Source organism: Perognathus longimembris, chromosome 16 (assembly GCF_023159225.1).
Source record: "Perognathus longimembris pacificus isolate PPM17 chromosome 16, ASM2315922v1, whole genome shotgun sequence".
Lineage (NCBI taxonomy): Eukaryota > Metazoa > Chordata > Mammalia > Rodentia > Heteromyidae > Perognathus > Perognathus longimembris.
The window spans coordinates 35,042,927-35,063,812 of NC_063176.1; the positions used below are offsets into that span (position 1 = coordinate 35,042,927).

The 20,886-nt window shown below is 39.8% G+C and overlaps 1 protein-coding gene and 1 long non-coding RNA gene across 17 annotated transcripts in view; one reads left to right on the forward strand and one right to left on the reverse strand.

The window, feature by feature from the left end:
• Window positions 1–2,799: 2,799 nt before the first annotated feature.
• Window positions 2,800–20,886, reverse strand: part of Limch1 (LIM and calponin homology domains 1) — a 294,059-nt gene continuing 275,972 nt past the window's right edge. For 9 of the 16 annotated variants that reach the window (XM_048364841.1, XM_048364834.1, XM_048364833.1 and 6 more), the window contains 5 exons: window positions 19,701–19,816; window positions 18,215–18,338; window positions 14,040–14,148; window positions 12,005–12,107; window positions 3,841–5,655 (listed from right to left, as the gene is read on the reverse strand). In XM_048364841.1, coding sequence (XP_048220798.1) covers window positions 5,630–5,655; window positions 12,005–12,107; window positions 14,040–14,148; window positions 18,215–18,338; window positions 19,701–19,816 — 478 coding nt within the window. In that variant the 3' untranslated portion in view covers window positions 3,841–5,629. Of the gene's footprint in view, window positions 5,656–12,004; window positions 12,108–14,039; window positions 14,149–15,644; window positions 15,732–18,214; window positions 18,339–19,700; window positions 19,817–20,886 lie in introns of all 16 variants that reach the window. The other 7 variants (XM_048364831.1, XM_048364830.1, XM_048364829.1 and 4 more) reach the window with 4 other exon arrangements.
• LOC125364984 lies at window positions 7,204–10,229 on the forward strand. The gene is made up of 2 exons (XR_007213612.1): window positions 7,204–7,235; window positions 9,690–10,229. It is a non-coding gene; the product is annotated as an uncharacterized LOC125364984 (long non-coding RNA).

The following is a 20,886-nucleotide window of genomic DNA, read 5'->3' on the forward strand; positions in this document are numbered from 1 at the left end:
GTTCCAGCAGTGATGCTTAAATTATGCTATATCCAGGGTGGACCTGGGAGAAAGGCTTGGAGGTGGTGTGTGTCAGGGAGAGCGTGGCAGCCTGGTCTGTGGCTGGCACATAGGATCTCCGTTTCCACCCCCCTTATACACAGACGAAGCCAAAGCCACACAGCAAGGGAAAGTCTCTAGTCTCAACTCAGAGGAGGAAAGTCGAAAATTAAGGGAATAGAATTGGAATGTCAAGTCTATTTGAGTCCTTGTAATTGTAAGCTTACAGGGTGAAAAGAGGGCAGTGGCTCAAGTCCGTAATCTCAGCACTCACTAGTGGGTAGAGGCAGGGGAATCCAGAGTTCAAGGGCAACCTTCACTACGTAGTAAGACTGTGTTAAAAAGACCCCATCTTGGAGTTGGGGGGAGGGGGAAAAAGTGGGAGAAAAATAAGGGGAGGGGTAACAAGTTTGACAAGAAATGTAATCACTACCTTACATATGTAACTAACTGCAATCCCTCTGTACATCACCATGACAATAAAATTAAACAAAAAATGATCTCATCTTTACCTGGAGAAAAGTGTGCTTTTGTGTGTAGATGAATTTCTACCAAAGTTCAGCTGTGCTCAAGGGTCTTCCTATGGTCTCTTATGAGATCCCAGACACAAGAGTCAGGAAGACATGAATATGAGATTCTGTTGATCATCCTTGATTAGGGATAGCTGGTGAAGCAATTCTCGCTGGGCTCCTGCAGCACAAGTTGGTAATCTTAGCTACTCAATAGGAGGCTGAGATCTAAGGATCATGGCCAGCCTGGGCAGGGAAGTTCATTGAGATTCTTATCTCAGATTAACTACCAGAAAACTGAAAGTGGTGCTATAGCTCAAAGTGGTAGAGTACTAGCCTTGAGTAAAAAAAATTCAAGGACAGAGCTCAGGCCCTGAGTTCAAGCCCCATGACTGGCCAAAAAAGAAATATATAATTCTGTAAAAACTGATACTTGTCCAAGCTAAGTCACTTATTCCTCTTATCTCAATATAGCTATAATATATAATATCTCTCTATATAGCTATAATATCTATAATAGGTCTATAATACATCTGTGTATTAATATAGACATATCACTACAAAATTAGATTTGTATATATGCATTTATTCTCCATAGTATCAATGACAGTATATTGGAAAATGTTTTAAATCAACAACATTTAAAAACTGGGAATCTCACCATAAAATATGTGGAAGTAGTCAACTAGCTCTCTCCTCTCCAGACACAACTGTCCTTTTCTTCCTTTATCACAGTGCATGCTTATTGCTCTCTTTTGGTTTCACTGTTAACGCAGAACAGTTTGAGTTTCAAACCCATCTAGACATCCTTTTCATAGCCCAGGTCTCAGATGACAACAAAGATTGGGGTACCAAGTCTGTACTTAGTTTATGATTCAAAAGAGTTCTTAGGTCTTGAAGAATGGGAATGGAAAGTAACTAGTTCCATATAGCAGAGACAAAATGTGTTCCTTTTAATGGAGGTATGCTTTCTAAACCCCAGAGAGTAACAGTTCTTTGGAATTATGCCCTACTTGGGTGGATGTTCATTTAAATAGTAACAGTGGTACTATATTACTCTGAGAACCCATTAAAACTCTCACTAAACAACAGCAACAACAACACAGCCCACTTTTCCTTAATAGCAGCAAGACTAACATAAGCACATGTTGCAAAAGGGAGAATACACTGTGTGGTAGCAATTGTAATGTTATCTCTTAAAGCCATTGACAATTGCCAGAGATTTGCCTGTCATTACCCTCTCCTACAGAGGTGGGACAGAGCACAAGGCACTCGTGTGCTCTTCAGAGTTGACAGAAAATCTCTGTGCCAGTATAGTCTTGGTCCCTGTACAGCTGAGCAAAAGGCCATTAATGGAGCCGATCACATGGCACAGAGACAGAACGCTGAGGACTGCACTTTGAAGTGTTTCCCCTGTTTCTCCCCAGCCACTGATGAAAGTTGGCCAGCACTTGGTTGTTTCTCACCAAGTAAGAGGCAACTTACAAGCTGCACGCTTGAATTCGTGAAACGTTTGACAGCCCTCATGTTGCATCGGTGCTTTTTGATCTGAGCCACTCCCTGTGGCAGTCACTTTGTAATCACTGGTGGGCTCCAGGAAGAATAGAATTCACTGAGAGACACCATATGACAAAAGGCAAAGTGGCCCTCAAACAGGCCATGTTCTTAGTATGTGGAAGAAAACAGCCAAAAGTTCCTGACGCCCTGCCAGGCCTCCCAACTTCAGGACTGAGCTGACAGCCAGGCCATAACCTGTGACTTGAGACTGTTTTAATGGAGCATACTGTTTTCCCATTTCCTATTCCTAACTTCCCCTATTTAACTTGAAGCCCATGTCTGCATCCCTGAAGAGGGCTGAAGATACTTTGAAATGCCATCTCCCCACAGCTGCCATATAATAAATCTCCTTGCTTTGTCCTCCATGTCTCAGGGGAGAGTGCCTACACCTAATGAAGGACTCCTGGACTTTGGGTTGAACACTGTTTCAACAACTTTCATAGGCACTTCCAGGATTCTGTGGTTACTGACTGTCTCCTTTAAAGGTGTTTCAATCCTTCCCTGCAAGGCAGTTCCTAGCAACCAGCTAGAAGTCTGATTCACCTTAGATGACCTAATGTTCACATCCCTGTATAGTCATCTGACTATACAACCTTGAGCTAACAGCAGTTACCCAAACATCTGGGCTTGCTGGTCTCCAAGTCAGAAAACAGACCCCTCCCACCCACCCCCAAATAATGCATGGAATACAAAGTTGATTTGAGTATTTTATTTATAAATGTACATTGACTATAAAAGCTGTTGCATTTTAGACAACTTTTTATTTTTAATTTTTTTTTACTATTTCTGAGGAATTTTAGAATAAATATTGTAAATGAACGTTAGTTTAATTGATATAGAACATTAGCCCACCCAGAATCATTACATCTTTTTGGACGGACTCACACAGGAAGTGGAAGTAGGTCTTTCAGTTCGTTAACTCTTAAACTGTATATAGATAACTAGCATAAGTATCGCATTAATAACACTAGAAAGAAGGATGAAATGTCATGAAAACTGGCTAGTGAGAAACAGAATCACCCATTCCCCCCGCCCCACCCCCTTTAGGAAAGAGATAGGACAAGCTTTTGGAGTCTGAGAAAAACAAAATCAGATATACTTCCTCAGGAACAATAAATCACTCACTCGCCTTGTCTTTTTTTAAACAAACACATTTACATTAGAGCTCAACAGAGATGAGGGTTTCGCCCCCCCCCCTCAGGACCTCAAAGATTATTTGAAAAGAAATAGATCATACTCATTATGCTGCAATGGAAACACAAGATCCAGTCTGCTGAAACTGCCACATAACTGGCTCCAAATGAAATAGAAATCGAATAGAAATAGAAAGAGTTGGCAATTAGAATTTAGAAAATGTCAGAGGATGATTCTGTGCTGGTGAGTAGCGTCCTGATGGGAAAGCATGTTCTGCAGTTGGAGATGGGGTTTTTAATCTCTCCTGACTTCACTCTTGCTTCCATATATGCACAGTGAGTCTACGCTTAAGAAATGCATACAAATGGCTTTGTGAGACCAGAAGAGACATGAACTATTCATAGCTTTCTTCCACAATGGAGTTCCACATGTAAAAAGGATTCTAGAAAAATCCATTATGAATGAGCACATGGTTACATGTCTTTGTGCATCATTTCTGGTGAAAGTACTCTGCTAATCATCATGCCACGTGTAAACATCACATTATCAAAATAGTTAATAAAACATGCAGGTGGTTCATCAAAATATTGGACCTATTTTAATCTGTACAGTTTTCAAAACTTTGTTCTTTTTCTTTTTAATTTTTCCTTTTTTTTTGTCTTTTCAATTTTTTTCCTGTAAAACAGCAAACACCTCCATGAAGAAGGGGTGAGAAGGTGACTGTGTCCTTCTACAATGTACTGCATCCATAAATTCACCAGGATGTGCAACAGCTTTGCATTTTCTAAGGCACAATTTTTTAATGAAATGGTGTATAAATTTCAGTCCAATAACAGTTCATCCAAATGAACAAAGTTGTTGTGTAAAATACCTCCAATAGCTGAGGAAAATTCTGCACCTATATGGAACCCACATGCAGAGAACTGTCTAGCATAGAAATAAATAATCGCTAGCCATACTCCATAAGACACAGAAAAAAATTATTGCTTACATAACAGAAACACATCTACTCAATCTCCTCTTATGCCTATATTAGTCTGTTAGGAGTATATCCATAGTCTACATTCACAAAATGTCTTCTTCACTTATTTGCCATCATTTTAAGGCAGAATAAATAGTTCCCCTTTCCCCAGTCTTAAAAACAAACAAACAAAAAACAGCCTGGAGATGGAAATTATGATGGTTTGTAGTCACTCAATTCCTTTCTTGTCCAATTGACATTTATCACACCAGGTCTCCACCAGACTTTCTCAACTCCAAGAGCAAGGTCCAGAATTCTGGAGCGTAAAGACAGGGCCCAACCTAAGCAGTAGGCTCTTGTTGAGTGCATGTTGGATCCGGGGCCTTCTACATCCTGCCATTTGGATCCTGTTAGGATAGACTGTGTTCTTGTCTCTGGATACCCAGGCTTCAGGTCTTCAAGGAGAACTTGTAGACAATGGTCACTCCTCCTGATGGTCTTATCTCCACGTCTCATATTCCATACGTCTCGTATTAAGCCCTTTGCTGGAGTCCTAATTTAGTGCTTGGAGAGAAACAAGCAACCTGGGCCTCATGCCTCTCACTGACCCATCGCTCTTGGAGATTAAACTTCCTCCTAGATTTGTTAATGAATTTGGAAATAATGATTGAAATATTTCCTGCTGGTTTCTTTCTACCCTTGAGCAATGTCCCAGAGCATAAGTCTATGACATTACAAGGGTTCTTCTCAATTTGCTAGACCAGCCTCTGTTAATGACATGATTTCCCAGGTTCACAAAATCTAATATGAACAGTGCAATAATTTATTGGTATACCTTGTGCCTCAAAAGGTAAGGAACACAAATGTTTTCAGGATGATTACAGTATGTATTATAAGACTAATGCCTTTGTATTAAAAATAAAGTTATAGCTCAGAGACAAGAGCTTAGTGTGATGTTTAATTTTTTTCTGAAATGCATTCATTTTATGCCCCTGTCTGAAAAGACCACACGTGTCAAATTGGCATGCTTGCACTTTTTGCAGCTCAATTCTGTAAACATAACGTCTTTATTTTCTACAAGTACTAAAACGTAATAGTTTTTATTGCATCCTTTTGCTATTTCCCAAAGAAGAGAATAACATTTGAAATCATAGCCTGTTTGACTATCCTAACACCTTTCAGCTATTCAACAATTCCATGTTCTTTTGTATAAACTGTGCAAATGCAAAAAAAATCAACAAAAACAAAACAAAAAAAAAAACCTAGGAAAAGCACACTGTCCTACATAGAACAGATAGCATCTTGTAGAGGAGCCTTTCAGAAGTTAGATAAATGCTGAGGTGCCCCTGAACTTGGGCCTTTCTTAAGCAGTTGGCGGGGGCCATCCCTAATAAAGAAATGGCCAGTGACTTGAAGCCTGAAAACCACGTCACAATGTTGTAGGTTGGCCAGCACCTGTAAATAAAGAGAACATAAATGACTTTAGATCATCAATATTTTTTGCTTCAGATGTTTTAAAACTTTCCAAGTTAGCAATGACCTTTGCCAAAATTTCTTCCTTTGGGGAGCGGAACTTTGTCCCATTCTGTTCTTTAAAGTATCCCCTCAGGACACACAGTAGAGGGAATTTGTTAGCAATGTGGACCCCTGTGCGCCATCTCAGACCCACTTACCAAGGGTCCCCAGGCTCCCCTAAAGCAAAGGATGTCCATCAAGCTTTCTACTGCCCTCTGAGCTGCAGAAGCAAGCACATAATTTGTTTTCTCTGTTTCATTAGGTTTTAGTTTTTCTCAGAATAAATCCATTGAAATCAGAGGATTAGAAGTACTAGATTTAACAATCGAAACTACAGAACCCTGAGTAAAATTTGCATTTCAGATACACAACACACACACACACACACACACACACACACTCAGCACAAGTATATCCCAGGTGACATTTGTGACATATCAGTGTTAAATTCAGTACATGTAATATTTGGAACATACACACACACACACACACACACACACACACACACACATATGATTACATAACAAACTCACTGTTTATCTGAAAATCCAATTTTTTAAAAAGTTAACTGGGCATTTTATATTTTACTTGGCAATTACTCAAGTTTTCTCTTCCACTGGATTCCTCTCATTTGAGGCGCTAGAGTTGGGATGAGGCGATCACAGCACTGGAAAAGCCCCTGGGAGAGTGCTGTGAGTGCATTCCAAGCTGGAACACGCGTACAAAGGCCCAGGCATTCCACACCCAAGCACGGAGGCAGGAGCTCACAAGATAGCCTGCCTCCTGACAGGTGATTTGTTTTCACTTCCACTTCTATTTACATGCCAACTTAAAAATGGTTTGCATGGCTTTTAGAAATTGCATTTTAATGTGCTGTAATGCTATTTTTCTCTCCCAGAGAAAATTTTCATTTAAATGTGACTAGTTACTTGGAGGAAACAGGATTATATATTCAGGCTTTATTATTCCACAACAATGAAATTGTTTCGTTTCACGTACAATGCCTATGATGTAAACCACCCTTTACATCAATCCGTCTCCTTTCTCCTCAGCTTGGATCAATGTAAAATGAAAAACTAAGAAGAAAGAAAAATGATTTCATGTTATTTCTCTTCCATTCTGGTACTTTTATTGCATTGGATATCTATATATCTATATATAGATATATATATCCAACTTAAGGGTATTAATACTATTCTAGCCAAATTATTACCTTCTCTAGTCATTTTTGGAATACACACATACACACATACACACACACACACACACACACACACACACATATTCTTTCTTGATTTCCAAGAAAGAAAAACAAATTTGAAAAAAATGGAGAAAATATGGCATTTTATTATCTAATATTAAAATATATTATGAAGGTACAAAAATTAAAGCCATTAAGTAACAGGGAGTAAATAGGTTAATAAAACATAATAAAATATCCAGAAACAGACTCTCTCTCTCGCTATATATATATATATATATATATATATATATATACATATATATGTATATGTACATATGTTTCACTTATGAAAAAAAAGTTAGCATTTTAAATTAGCAAGTATCAAGGGATTATTCATTAATTTATGTTTACATAATTGGCTAACTGGAAAAAATAAGGCTGGACATGAACTTAATTTTTATTCCTAAATACATTTCTGATGATGACAAATTTACATATAAATAAGAAAAATAACCCTAGGAGAAATTTTAGTTAAGTTTGTTTATACTTTTGGAATAGAGTTTTTCTTGGTGAGCTACAGAACCTAGGCTTCAAAAAGCCAAAATAAGATATATTTACCTCAAATGCAAACTTTTGTATGAGAATAGCTCACAAAAGGGAAAACTAATAGTAACTGCAGCACACAACAAGTAAAACAAAGGGAAACTTCCCTAATTTGTAAAAAAAAAAAAAAAAAAAAAAAGCAAATGCCAACAGGATCAAGTGTCCAGTTCTCAGACAAATGGTAATGTAATAAAAATGCATGGGAAAAGGCTCAAACTGGTCATTAAAAATTATACATCAAAACAATGAGGTTTCTCCCTACCTAGTGGAGTGGATTTTTTTTTTTTCTCAGTTCTGGGGATGGAACTACAGTGTAGGTAAGTGGTCCACCCTGGAGAAATCAGTATATACTGATTTAAAAAAAAACACCCAAAACATCAGTATATATATATATATATATATATATATATACATATACACATACATACATATATATGTATATATTTTTGGTCAGTCCTGGGACTGGAAACTCAGGGCCTGTCCCTGAGCTTATTTGTCCTCAAGGCTAGCGCTCTACCACTTGAACCACAGCATCATTTCTGGCTTTTTCTGAGTAGTTTATTGGAGGTAAGAGTCTCATGGATTTTCCTGCCCAGGCTGGCTTTGAACAATGCTTCTGAGATCTCAGCCTCCTGAGAAGCTAGGATTATAGGCATAAGCCAGCAAGGCCCAGTTTTTATAAAAACATATACTGATACCCAGAGCCACCACATCAAAGAGAAATAAAGGGGCTTTCTCACACATTTTTGCAGGGAGAATATATTTTTCTTCTGACTAATAACAACTGAAAATTTAAAAAGCATATATATATATATATATATATATATATATATGCCCCTTAATTCAGCTTTGCTACGGGCAGGGGATGCTTTTACATATTCATCAAAATGTATCTAAGGCTATTCACTGGAACATTTAAAAAATAATACTGAAAAACAGGAAACAATCAAAATATCCATGGAGGAGAGAGATTGTGGCAAAATGGAAAATTTCTAAGATATTAAGCTATTAAGATATATTAAATGGAAAGCAGCAAATGAAGTACAGAGCACTACCATGCCTAGGATAGGCACCTCTGTGAACTAAAACCCAGTCCTTCTCCAGGTATGTGCACAATGCACACATGTGTCTGTGTGCCCACAGCCAGAGGTGCCATCCCCAAGAAATTATTAACAAGAGATAACATTAGAGATTTCACTTTTAATTTGGCCTGTTGTTGAATCTTATATCATTTATACTTATTTGTTTTGTTTGTTTATTCTTTCCTTGGGGGAGGACTGGTATGAATTTTTAAATGATAATTTTATTTCCTTTAAGTAGTAAAAACAGGCTACCATTTAACAAATGAGTTTATAAAGACAATGTATCTTAATCAATATCACCCCTTTCATCATTCTCCTCCATCCTTCTCAACCTAAACCCTCCACTCACAATTTTCCCTTTTTCATAGAATATTCATTGAATGTTATGACTGCATTTCCCCTCTATCCCTGCCTTGTTTATTTATTTTGAATCTCTTCAGAGATATTTAGTCAGAAAGATATTCAGGGACTTTTTTTTGTTTGCCTTTTAGTATTCTAAAACTATCACAGTTAACTATTGTATTTAAAACATAAACTAAACAAAAAATCTGTTGTCTACTTCTAAATGACTTCCTTATGTTCCATTTTGTTAGGGAAATTCTACACTTCTTGTCCTTAGATTTGTAATTAGAAACAGTTATTGCTCTTTATAGTGTAAGATGTATGTAAGTGGCAGATGTAAGAGAAAAATTCTTATCCTAGATTCAAAATAGCTAATTTCTGAAAAAAAAAAAACAAAACAAAAAATACAACAGCAAACTACCCAATTTCTCAATTAAAAAGATATCTGGATAAAAACAGGTCTTTGTCACTCAGAGGCAGGTTCAAGTCTGTTCTATGTCTCTATCCTTCCTGTACTTTATAAAAGAAGCTCCAATCTCTAGCGCTTCTCAAATCTTTGGCCTAACAATGCCCTCTTCTGGCTCCTTGGTTTACATTGAGTCAGCTTACCCAGATTGAGCAAAAGGCATAATTTATATACCATATCAGGAAAAAATAATCACCTTGAAACCTGAGAGAAAAGGGTCTACTTTTAAAACAAAGCCATACACACACACACACACACACACACACACACACACACACACACACACACACACACACAGTTGCATATATGCATGGGTATACGTATTTGCATAAGTATGGGCATGTATACTTACCATTTACACAATATAAGGTTTATACTGCATTATAGATATATGTAAGATACATGATAGGTTGGGCTGGTGGCTCATGCCTGTCATCCTAACTACTTGGCAGGTAGAGATCATGAGGGTTGAAGTTCAAGGTCAGCTTAGGCAGAAAACTTTGCAAGACTTTATCTCAACCACTATCTGGGTGCAGTGGCTCATTCTGGTCATTCCAGCTTTGAGGGAGGCTGAGATAGAAAGGATGGTGGTTCTAGACCAACCTGAGCAAAAAATGCTTGCACACCTAATCCAACAGGAAAGGCTGGGTGAAGCAAGCATGCCACCCCAGCTGTGTTGGGAAGCATAAATTAGGAGGATCATGGTCCTGGGGAAAAAGCAAGACACCATCTAAAATACAATCATCACAGCAAAAAAAAAAAAAGTCTGGAAGTATGGCTAAGCAGTAGAGCGCCTGCCTAGCAAGTGCAAAGTTCTGATTTAAAACTCCAATGCCACCAAAAAGAAAAAACATACCCATGGTATAAAAATTAATATCATGGTAGGTGTTAGTGTTCATGTCTGTAATTCTAGCTACTCAAGAAAGTCCAAGAGATTCTTATCTCCAGCAAACTACCAAAAAAAGCCAGAAGTGAAACTGTGGCTAAATGATGGAGTGCCAAGCCTGAGTAAAACAAGCTCAGACAAAAGCTCCGAACCAGAACCAAAAACAAAAAACAAAACCATATATAATATAGGATACACATAGCTCTAAGTTGTAAGTATTCTGACTTTAAGTCAAATGTATACCATAGATCAAAATTACCTAGGTTTCATTTACTTTTTATGTCCTATAATTTCATTAATAGGCATATATTTCCTCAAATTTATGAAAATTATAGCAGCAAAAACTACTTAATTTCAATTTTTCTTCTTAGATTTTAGCCATGGAGATTTAGAAACCATGTAACATGGCAGTAAAATATTACATCACCAAGTATATAGAGAAATAATTTTAAAAGTCTTGAATTTCAGTTTTCACCTCCACTAGTTTATATACATACATACATACATACATACATACATACATACATACATACATACATACATGTTTCTCCCTATTTTTTGAGACAAGATCTGGAACCTAAGCTGACCTCAAATTTAAGATGCTCCTTCCTCAGCCTCTTGAGTTTTGAGATTACAGGCAGGCACCATCATGCCCAACTCTAATTTATAAGTATTTTCAACTGACAAATTTTCAATAAAAGGACTTCTGATGTCCAAGATACCTACCAGAAGAACTCTTAAAAATCTGAGGAAGGACGCTGAAGCAAGAACTGTAGTCTAGTTTCAGATGCTAAACAGCATTTGGGCAATAGCACCCTCTGGTGGCCCTAAAAGGAACATGTCCTTTCTACCTTTAGGAGCTTTTGAAGCAGGATTTAATTAATCCCCAGGACAACAAGTATTTGTTAAAATCTTATCACGTACTAAGATATTGGAGGCCGGGTATCCTAGGGAAGTAGACTCCATTATTTTGTCATTCAAGGAGCTTTCAACTTCATTGTGAGACAAACAATTGCATTATGCAATGAAACTCCTGAATGTGGGCCTGGAGACACTGAGGGGTTGGTGCTACATTCAATACACAGCAGAAAGCCAGTCCTCATATTTAATTATCTCCCAAAGGTGCTGGTCCTCTGAAGACAGGCCTGCACAGAGCAACAGTGTTTCAGACCTTAAACCTCCCTCTGTATCACCAAGATTTTTGTGGTTATTCAGGTTATGTCTCAAAATTGGCCAAAGGTATTTTTTGTTTGTTTGTTTTCCTTTTCATTCATGCTGATACTAAGGCTTGAACTCAGGTTCTGGGCACTGTACTTGAGCTCTTTCACTTCAGGCTGGTGCTAGGCTACTTGAGCAATAGCTCTGCTTTTGGAGCTAAGTGTCTCACAGACTTTCCTGCCTGGGCTGGCTTCAAAATTTGCTCCTCATATTTGAGCCTCCTGGGTATCTACGATTACAGACATGAGCCACTGGTGCCTGCCTTTATCCAACCATTTTTACCTACAGGTGTTTCTACTCTTCTGGATACAGAGACTTTTTACACACTAGCAGTAACTTCCAGTATGAAACAAATGACAAATAATGAGGTTATTTCTTAGGTTTGTTTTTATTTTTCACCTCCATCCTGAAAATCCTTTCTGGAAGAGGGAATATCTGAATCCCTGGCTGGGCCCTCGGAAGGCACATGAGCGCACCCCCTCCTCTCGTGGCCTGCATCCCATACTCACTTCTGGATCGCAGGTAGCAGTCATTGCAGTTTAGAAGGCCATTTCGAATCCTCACATCCGTGCCACTCATGGCGTCACCAAGCTGTCCTTTACAAATTCCACACTGCAGGGGAAAGAAAAGAACACATGCTTAAGGTGTATCGGGATTTGTTTCTCATGAGCACGGAGGATAGGAATAACACAACAATCACTCCTCCAGTATCCGCATTTGTTATGGTGGATACCACCTCAAGATCCAACTTACAACCAAAAGAAAATGGATGTTGAGAATTTTATTCCTAACTTTGCATTTTGCAGAGGACATATTGGTTCAGAGAAGTTAGCGAATCTGTCCAGAGTGTGAGAGGCTGGCAGCGATTTCAAATGGATTCCAGAGTCTATCAATTTAACTTTTATAATACACTATTTCTCAACCAAAAATCATTTAAAACAGATTACACCCTAGCAGGCATTATGGATGATCAACTGGAACTTGACTTTCAGTAATTTTTCTAAGCTGGATTTCCATCACTGTTTCGAAGTTCTTCCCGATGAAAATTACTTAGGAATAAGTGCTTCTACTTTTGTATTTCCACATTAAAGGCAGATACATGGACGAACAAGTCCCCTGGGAACAGAAACCCCCTTAGTCAAGTTGGTCTGCGTGCAGAGGGGACTATGGGAGACACTCTGCTGCTTGTATCAGAGGAGGCAGCACAGGGCATGGGTCCGGGCACTAGCCTTGGTGTTGGAATTGGAGCCGGCCCTTGGATCAGGTTCTAAAGCCATCTGGGACTTCATCTAAGTTATACTACCAGCTTTGCGCACTGTGCTCTATCTATCATGAGTCTTGCTTTTGTGTGATTCCTGGTAGAGAATAGGATTAAGTCTGAGGGTAACTTCAATGACTAATGCCTTAGTTTATGGACAAAGTAGATTTTACTTTAAGCCCCTGTAAGCTTACTTTATAGCCAAGGAGGCCACCAACAAGTAGGACAAAATTCAAGAAGGAAAAAGAAAGGAACTCAGCATTATGCAGAGGAGGAATAACATAGAGATAGAAAGTTTGGCTTTAATTGATATGTCGAATTGAAACCCCTTTCTACAACTACTTAAAGAGCATTAAATTTTTTTTAAGAAAGAGAAAGCTTGGCTTCAACATCTATGTATGTTACTTTGAAAAGTATCTCTGAGTGAAACAAGGAGAAAATATGCTGACAAAACGCAGTTTATCTATTTTATAACAGATTAAGTAAAACTGGTTAGCTCACCTACTTAGCAGATCCGGTACTAGAATTCAAGCCTCCTTGTTGTCAGTGTATTCAGTATTTCATGCATCTAAAAGTATTATTGATGGCTACTCTGCTAAGTACAGAGGAAACTGGCAAGCAAGAGGAGTAAGCATGGCTCCTCCCTGATGGATTTTGCTGTTTATGAGAGGAACTGGGAACTACACAATTCAAGAATGAGCTGTAAGGGCCATGGCAGGTTCTAAAGGCACCTGAGAACCAAGGCAGGGTCAGAGAGAAAGCAGCCTCATAGAGGGAGTGACACAACCTGAGATGCCAGACAGATTCATTCCAGAAGCTACATTTTGCAAATAGCTAGAACCACTCACTTATCAATGGGAGATTTTTTTTTTCCTTTCATAGGCCAATGAATAAAACCCCATTGATGTGACATCCCAGAAGTTCAAGAAACAGCAGATGTTACACAGTGGTACTAAAGCTTTGCAGGCATCATCGACCACCCTGCATCCCTTTCTCGGCTTCCTGGGGGAGTGTGCACTCTTTAGTAATGGAAGGCCTCGGTAAGGATGAACCACAGGCATCTGCTTTGCTTCTTCTGACCTGATTCTGGGTGGGAGAATTTGACTGAAGGATGGCCACCTACCCATCTCCCTCATCGCAAAGAAAGGCCTTCAAATGCCAGGTGTTTCTCCATTCCAGAGGAGCCAACACACACACACACACACACACACACACACACACACACACACACACGCACGCACGCAGGAGATGATCCTTGGAGAGAAGCAGGATGTATGTGTACATACCCTGAAACACTGGATGTGAAAGTAGAGATTGAGGGTCTCGATGATCATTGCTGCGCCTTTGCCTAAAGCAAGCCCACAGGAAGAGCACAACTTCTTCCCGCTTATCGACCTGCATTTCAAAACACATGGAGTAGCACCATTTTACTCCCGAAGAATTGGTTGTACACACAAACATGCAGTGAAAAGAAGGGATTTTTACAATGCTTCACCCATGAGTGAAATGAGAATAAGCTGACAATGAAGAGGAAATGAGGCATTAGATATATAAATTGCAGTCAACTGCTAGACTAAATACAATTGGCTTCCACTGTGGTACAGGGTCTGGTGTGTTATTGTGTGTATGTGTGCATGTACACACACGTATGTGCGTGTGTGAGCATGTGTATGTGACATTCCAAGAAGTCTCAAAATGATTCGCTGTATTGATCATGCATTTTATTTTATTTTTGTCAGTTGTGGAGCTTGAACTCAGGGCTTGGGTACTGTCCCTGAGCTCTTGTGTCCAAGGCTAGTGCTCTGCTACTTTGAGCTATAGCTCCACTTTCAGTTTTATGGTATTTAATTGGAGATAAGTCTCATGGACTTTCCTGCCCAGGCTGGTTTTGAACCATGATACTCAGATCTCAACCTCCTGAATAGCTAGGATTACAGATGTGAGCCACCAGCACTGGCTTGATTATGCCAGTCCTAAAGACACTCATGTTTAGCTTTACTAAAGTTCTCAAATTGCTTTAACATATTAGGGCATCTACTTTCATTTATCAAGGGAAAATAAAACATTTTGCTTTACGAGTAGAGAGTCAATTGTGGTTGAACAGAATGGGCAGCAGGCAGAGGCAGCAGGAAGAGACCAACGTGAGGAACACATCAGGGACTAGATGGCTATGCTCTTCAGGCAGCCTTCCTAGACCCAAGACGACATGGCAATCGTGCCCCATTGTCTGAAAAGCTCTGGGAATGACAGGGTTTAAACATGCAATACCATTTGAAAGCCAAGAGGGTACAGAGGTACAGAGAAAACTGAAAGGAGGCCATAAAAAAGTGGGGGAGAGGGAGAAGAGTTGTCCTAAGCAAACCCAATTTATGAGGATTTCCCTCTTATCTAGTAGTAAGTAAAATTCTTTCACTGATGCAAATGACTGAGTACTCAATCATTTGAGTCTGCAGTGGATGGAAATTTGGTCAGTTTTTAAGGCCCAATGAATGACCAGAAGTGATTGTGAGAGCTCCAATAGGTTCAGCCTCTGTATTCTCTCAAGCAGCCACAGAGTCGCTGCTTAGAAGGGCCCCATAGCCTTGGAGGAAAGGTACCCAAAGGCACCCATGGAGAAGCCCAGCAATTGTCTGGTGGCTTTATTATTAGATTGCAGTTTCAAACAATGTAATTAAAGTCCAATGGCCACATCTGCACCTATGTCACCCACGTGGCTTTTTTCTACTGCAGGCTAAGGGGTGTTTTCTTTAATCTTGCTTTGGGGAGCAGGGAGGAAATGTGGATGGATGGATCTCTCAAAATGGCTGATGACTGGCCTATGTCGTTAGGCCAAGACATTATGCTTGGCGAGCTACAGACGGAAGAAATCAGCCCCAGGAAGGTGTGCTGACCTCTTGTACCTGTTTGGTGACTGGCCAGGAGGGGTAGGACAACAGGGGGAAAAGGGCCCAGCTTTGAAGTGTTCTCGAGGGCTTTTCCTGTAACATGGTAAAGGAGCCTTAAATTATGACAAGTTAAGAGAAGTTCAACACCATCAAGAATGTTACTTTAGATTATAAAAGAAAAGACCCCAAACTTCCTTGGCAAACCAATCAGAGACCACCAGAGTCTGCTAGTAATATTTTGTTCTTAAAAGAAACTATTTGGAGACACAGTCTCATAGGCAGCATAGACTAGCCTGAAACTCATGACCTTCTTCCTGCTTTAGGAGTTTAAACGCAGGGCCTCATGTTCTTGTTCAGATTTCTTGCTCATGGCTGGCACTCTGCCACCTGAGCAATGATTTGAGTCTAGTATTTTGCTAGTTCATTGGAGATGGAGTCTCTTGTACTTTTCTGCCTGGGCTGGCTTCAAACCACAATCCTCAGATCTCTGCCTCCTGAGTAGCTAGGATTACGAGTCTGAGCCATGGGCAAGCTAGTATTTTTTTTTTTAAGAAGAAGAAGAAGAAAAAAATAGTAATTCTGCCCAGTACTAACAATATAAAATCAAAACCAAGCAGGCAAGCTGGCATTGCTGAGTATAAAAAAGAAAATATTTTTCTAAATTTTATTTCTTGTTACGTTCTTGTTTACTTAAAACAACCTTTTTTTAAGGTGTTCACAGAGCTGCTTTTGTATGCTTTTTGTATGTAGATATAAATTATGCACTTGGTTACCTTAGGAGGAAAGGCAGGCAGGGTCACAGGGAAGACAGAAAGCCAGAAACACAGGGCTCATGTTAAAGAAGGTATTTTTCAGTCAGACGGTTTCCTGGATTCACATGATAAAGGGTGATGTTCAAAATTGTTTTTCTTTCCTTTTTTCTTTTTTGAGTGTCTAGTTACATAGCCCAGCTGGCTTCATACTTAAGATCCTCTGCCTCCACCTCCTGAATGCTAGAGTTATATGTGTGTGCTACCACAGGTAGCTGAACAGGTTTAAATTATGCCACAGGCAGCCACAAATCAGAATGGTTCCCAGGCAGAAGTGGGGGGGGGGGGGTCTGCTGTGCAGATGTAGGGGGTGGCAGACAGGTTGTCACTTAGGGGCTCTGGCTTTGACAGGTAGATTTCACTTGGAAAGAAAGTGGTAGAAGAGAAAAACACAGAAAAGAACAGGAGACAAAAGGTGCCAATGCAGATGTAAAGAGAGCACAAATCTCTCTCTCCTGACTGCTTTCAGCCATGCCGGTCCCACACCCCCAGCCCCAGGCAGGGCTTGACCTTTCCAAAACCTTCTCTCTCCTGCAGCGCCCCCAAGTGTCAGCATCGTTGCTTAAAAAGGGTTAAAAAGTGTCATAACATAACATCGAAGTGATTTCAACTCCTATTGTTCTGGGACCCTAGACACCTAGAAACAAAACTAAGAAAAGGAGAGAGGTCCTAACACATTGTACTGAGGAAAAAGCAAATCGAACAAGAAAAATAAGATGAAAATGGAATCTTCTCCCCCATCACAAGGTTTTCATCATCATCATCATCATCACCTAAACTATGCTTCACAGTCCTTGCTGTTTGCCAGGCCGGAACCCCGGCGAGGAAGGCACTGTTACCACGCCTGTCTGACGAAGGAAGCTGCTCACAGGTCTGCTTGGGCAAGTGGCAACGCAGGAATTTGAATCTCAGCATCGGGCTTGAGGTAGAAGGATGGGAAAAGCATAATGGATGCACATTTTTGAAACTGTGATTACTATATACCTCTGGCTTAAATAGGATCTTCTGGCAAATTGATGAGGCATTCCTCCACCATTTAGCCAGCCACTTGCTTTGGGCAAATTATTTAATGTTTCAGTGTCTAAATTTCCTCACCATAAAATGGAAAAGAATCTCACAAAGTGATTGGGAGGGTTCAGTGAGTGAATATATGCTAATTAAATACTAGTAAACATCAAACTAATATTTAATAATATCTGTTTTATTTCACTAGCAATATAATTCTTATTTTTACAATATCTAATATTAAAAATTAAATTAAACATTAATAAGTATTTCATACTTGAAATATTTGTGAGCTCATTAACACAGTGCCTATTATGCTGAAATGCTTCAGAGCTGGAATGACTAGGATTGTAAGAATATAGATCTCACAGAATTAAAATGTAGCCTAGGGTAGTTATCTTAATAAGAGATGGTAACACTAGAAGAGACTAAGAATATCTTTTCTTGAAAGAACGTGTGTCCACAAGCTCTGAGACAATTTAACACAAATAAGTTACAAACATAAGAGATTCATTTTTCAATACTTAGATTTGTAGGTTAGGAATATAACTGCCTTTGATACATGGATAAATTCAGAGTGAATATGTACTTTCCAGGAAGGCTGTTCCAAACCTTTCTAAATATTTGCTGCCTTGGCAGTAAGATTAAGTGTACACAAAACATAAATGCCACTGACATGTGGCCATTCACACAAGTTCATATTAGCCCCTTCTATGTCAACTTTTTTAAAGGCTCCCATGTGCATCTTATTTGGCTACTCACTTCCGCCTTTCACCAGGAGATTCAATCTGATGGTTCACGCTTTTATCCAGTGGAAGGGTTTTTGGTTTCATCTCTTCTGACATGCATATTGGTGGGTTTGATATCTGCTGATGCTGGGGTGGGCCTGAGGTCAAGAAAAGAACATTAGTGAAGTCACCTTTCTTTATAGTGCTAAAGCCTGCTGGGTTACAGCAACTCCCCATGGACCGTGGGGACAGGGGGGTTGGAGAAGCCCAGAGTGAATTAGTGCTGGAAGCCAAGAAGATCTGAAGCCAGAATCTTTCACCTCCCTGAAATAGCTGATGTAACACTAACAGTACTTAAGATACTGACTTCATACGCATTAAAGAGTGCAAACGTAATGGATATAATCGTAATGTGGGCAGATCCAATTGTAACTTGGAACATAATTTCTAACCACAGAAATATACATGATGTTCATGTTCATTAACTCATGGATCACAGCAATTATGATATGGTTTAAACTCACAGGGCAACTGAGTGATGCTCAGCTTTCAGGATGTCTACACACACACACACACACACACACACACACACACACACACATCTAGGCTCTTATGTGATCATCAATTCACATAAATACACAGACAATAGGCCCAAATATTCAAAACCATGTTTGTTAACTCTACCACTAAAAACTAAAACTTTATTTGCTCAGTGAAATTTCCCTTGGCTAGGTACACATTGATCATGGCCACTTCTTTGTTCTTTCAGTTGATCCTTGCTCTTCCTATAATCTCTCTACCTCCAGACTCAGTTAAGAAGTATCTGCCAGACACCAGTGCTCGCAAAGGCCCCTTAGTAGTAGGGAAACAAACAAAATTACACAAATCAATGAAATAGTGAAATTGCTAACAACCCCGGTTAGTGTGAACTTCAAAAATCAAAGAGGAACCAGCATGCAAGGGCCTTGAACAGTGGATGTGACATGGGAACATTCCATTATCTAGGAATGATCGGATCCGTGGCATGTAGCCTTTGGTTGTTCAATAAGGAATTCATTTGAATTTTACTGTGGCGAGCCTCGCATGTGGGAGGCATGGGTGCGAAGCAGGGTGGCATGGGGAACTGAGCTCCCAGCACCTTCCTGACCATCCAGCTCCCAGGACTCAAGTCACCAGTACAGAGTCTACTTCTCCACAGTCATGTGAGGGGATGATTAGAACAATATCCAATGGTTGAAAGGGGAAATTTGTGGAAGTCTTCAACTGCACTGTTTATGAAGATCAATGATTTTCTATACAGTTATATTTTTTTAAAGTGCCAATATCTGCTCAGGCCTCATGGGGACCTCAGTGCTATGCAGAGTGTGTGCCTAGCAGAGGTGCGTGCGTGCGTGCGTGCGTGTGTGTGTGTGTGTGTGTGTGTGTGTGTGTGTGTGTGTGTCTGTGTTGGGGGCAATCTTATAATCTTATAATTTAAATATTGTGGATTACACTAGGTAAGACCCTCTTCTCACTCTTACCCTGAGCTATCTGTGGGTTCACCCCACAGTGTGGGCCTCCAGCCTCTGCATCCAGGTCGTCATGGACTCCTTTTGATGTGGGGTTCGCAGAGTGGGCCACAGTCCCTGGAGTCAGGCTGTTAAAGAAACATCGTTCAGCATAAAGAGAAAAGAAGCTGGATGAAACTCACGGGTCAAGTCCCTCGGGACATGGACGTGCCAGATGCAATCTGACCAATGACAATCTGACTTGTTCTTTATTCTGTTTTCTTTTATTTTAAACTAGATTTAAAAGATTAAAAAGTACTACACATTTTTAATAATTCACTTAACAAGCTAATTTTCTTTTAAAGATCCCTTATGTTCTTGCTGCCCACAAAGCTCTTAATTCTAATCATTTAAGGGATGTCAGAGCAAATGGGAAGCTGTCAAATTCTCACAAGATCAATGGTGGAAATCACTTGGGGCTACATGGAGCCTTTGCTGTCTGTGGTAATTCCTGGGCTTTTCAGTGGCTTCTGTGTTCTGAGAAAGGAGAGTGGAAGTTGATGAGGAAAGTTTCTGGTGATGAAGGCAGAAGGAGTCTAGCAAGTATTCATATTATATCCTTGTCTGAAGAACTAGCAAAAATGCACATAGAATGTCTTTAGGCATCCTTCACATCTTCTTGAGTAGTAGTTGTCATTTCACAACACTAGAAAGTCTTCTACACGGCATTGGCTGGAAGCAAATGTGCTCTTCCAAAGACAACACCAGCTCTAGCTAGCCACAGGACCTTTGCTCCTAAAACATACAGTTCACCCTTTCTTGTAATTGACAACAAGCCCAGGAGAAATCTAGGAGCAAAACTCCACCAGAAGAACTCAGCCCCTGGCCAGCATTTCACATGGGCCAGCATTTCAAATGATATTTGCATCGCCTCTTATGTCTTCAGCTTTCTCTAGGATACCATACATGTGCATGGATTCATGCGTACTTGCTGATATCAATCTGCTACCTCAGACCTGAGGGTTAAACATGTATCTCATAAATAAGACTGGATGCTTCCTGGTTTTTTTTTGCAGGTCCTTTCTAGGTTAAGTATGAGTGGATACCAATAAATCCATCACTTCCCATAGCTACATACTAAGGGGGAATACTAGCAGCCAAATTCCAGAGCACAGCAGAACCACAATAGGTGGGGCCAGGGCATCTTTTTAATCAGTCT